General features: G+C 64.8%; 1 protein-coding gene across 1 annotated transcript in view; it reads right to left on the bottom strand.

Moving 5' to 3' along the window:
• MFSD12 (major facilitator superfamily domain containing 12) overlaps positions 1-2,012 on the bottom strand; it is a 15,553-nt gene that overhangs the window by 1,652 nt on the left and 11,889 nt on the right. The window contains exons 13-18 of the mRNA XM_009880629.1: positions 1,810-1,983; positions 1,617-1,715; positions 1,418-1,489; positions 1,242-1,301; positions 779-842; positions 395-535 (exon numbers count right to left, since the gene is read on the bottom strand). Of these exons, the coding sequence (XP_009878931.1) occupies positions 395-535; positions 779-842; positions 1,242-1,301; positions 1,418-1,489; positions 1,617-1,715; positions 1,810-1,983 (610 nt within the window). The remainder of the gene's footprint in view (positions 1-394; positions 536-778; positions 843-1,241; positions 1,302-1,417; positions 1,490-1,616; positions 1,716-1,809; positions 1,984-2,012) is intronic.

Genomic DNA, 2,012 nt, shown 5'->3' with positions numbered 1-2,012 from the left:
AGTCCGGTTCCCCAAGGGGAGTCGGGAACCCCGGGCTGCCAGACTGGAGAGCCTGCCTGTGCCGTGGTGCAGTGGGGACAGGGACCCGGGGGGGTGTCCCAAAGCCCCAAGGTGCATGAGTGGGTCCTGGGCACTCACAGCAGCAGGTAGATGAGGATGATGGTGTTGAGGGGGCTCAGCTGTGCCGTGGTCCGGGCCCATAGTGTGGTGTGGGGTCCCCCTGCCAGGATGAGGCAGTGGTGTCAGTGCCGGGGCTGCTGAGAGCCCCAGCCCGGCCCCTGCGGTCGGCTGTGCCAAGAGCCAGCCCTGGGGTCAAGTCCCAGCAGCATCCCCCTCCCCAGGACCCCCAACACACCCCAGAAGCTGCGTGGCTTTGCCAAGGGCACCCGCTCACCGCTGCTCAGAGCTGGCACGGCCGCTGCCACCTCTTCATCCTCCTCCTCCGCTTGCCTTGGCATCAGGCTCGGCCCATCTGTGTGCAACCAGGAGACATTCGATGAGTGCCCCAGGACCAGGGAGGGGAGTGGGAGGTGTCCTGGGAACCCAGAGGGGCACACTGGGCCACAGGGAACTGATCCTGCGCTCCCCGGTGCTGCGGGAGATGCTGTTGTTTATGTGGTCAAGGGCTGCGCGGTCCCTCCTGGACCGTGCATGGCTGGGGACAGGGAGCAGAGCCGAGAGCTGTCAGCAGGCAGAAACATGGGTGAGGACACGTGCGCTTGCACAAGCAGGGCTGTGAGTGTGTGAAGGGGACGTGGGCTGCGGGGTGGCCACTTACCCGGCACTTCCTGGAGGCTGTCGGGCTCCGGGGTGCTCTGCTCCAGGTCCGACTGGCTCGACGTCTGAAAGAGGACAAACCCCAGTCATGGTGCACATCCCCGAGGCACCTGTCCCCACAACCATGGGGACACGAGTGCGACATGATGGGACTCGTGCCAGGCCCGAGGAGGGAGCTTTGCAGGTGCTGAGGTCTGCACCGCCCCAGGCTGGGGCTTTTCAACTCTATGTTCCCCCCCCAAAAAAAGCCTTCCCAGGGGGCAGGCACCCACGAAGCGTGGGCTGCCGCCACCACATCCGAGCCTGTCACAGCCCAAGGCGCAGGGGCCATGTCTCCCTCGGCCGAAATTACAGAATGGTTTAGGTGGTTTAGGTTGGAAGGGACCTTAAACATCAAGTTCCAACTGCCCCACCATGGGCAGGGACACAGGGAAATCCTCCTGCTGACCCTTTCCCAGCCTTACCCGAGGCTTCCGAAGGATTTCCTTGGTGTTCGGAGAGTCCGGTGGGCTCCAGCCATTGTCCTGGACAAGGGGAGATGAAGGGGGGTGCCGGGGGCTGCCAGCCACCCCCAATGGTCCTGCAACGCTAGGGACAGAGCCCCCCACCTGCCTGGCCCCCTGTCCAGCACCGCGCGTACCTGCAGGTGTTTGCAGACCGACTTCAGGAGCTGGTACGTGGCCTCCCGCTGGCGCAGTGACACAAAGAGGAACTGCCGGGAAGCAGGAAAAGGGTTTTTGCCCTCGGTCACAGCCCAGAGCCCGCCGGCCACAGGGACCAGGACACCCCAGATTGGGCTGAGCCACCCCCAGCATCGTCCCCATCCTCCACTCTCTCACCTTCTCACCATCGGCCGTGCGGATGCTGAGCGCGTTGGGCACCAGAAGTGCTGTGTTGGTCTTCTTGAGGACCGAGATGGAGGTGACGGGGACCACTGCCTGTGCCGGGGGGACCAGGAAGTGTCACTGTGTCCCTGACTGCTGCCCATGTACCCCGCCAGAGCCACCGGCCCCATGCCCATCCCCAGCCCACCTTGATGTCCTTGAGCAGGAGGCTGGAGTGGAAGCAGACGTGGCGGGAGGAGATGTAGAGTCGGCCGTGGTAGGGCACCTCTCTCTGCCAGGCGCAGGAGAAGCAGGCCAGCAGCTCTTCCTGCTCGGCGAGCTCCCCAAAGGCTTTGCGGTAGCCGGTGGCACGCTTGCTCAGCTGCGGGGGGGAGCCGGGGCTTGAGGCCA

The sequence above is a fragment of the Charadrius vociferus genome, unplaced genomic scaffold (genome assembly GCF_000708025.1).
Source record: "Charadrius vociferus isolate BGI_N301 unplaced genomic scaffold, ASM70802v2 scaffold702, whole genome shotgun sequence".
In the NCBI taxonomy this organism is placed as follows: Eukaryota; Metazoa; Chordata; class Aves; order Charadriiformes; family Charadriidae; genus Charadrius; species Charadrius vociferus.
This window is presented reverse-complemented; position numbering and strand designations above follow the sequence as displayed.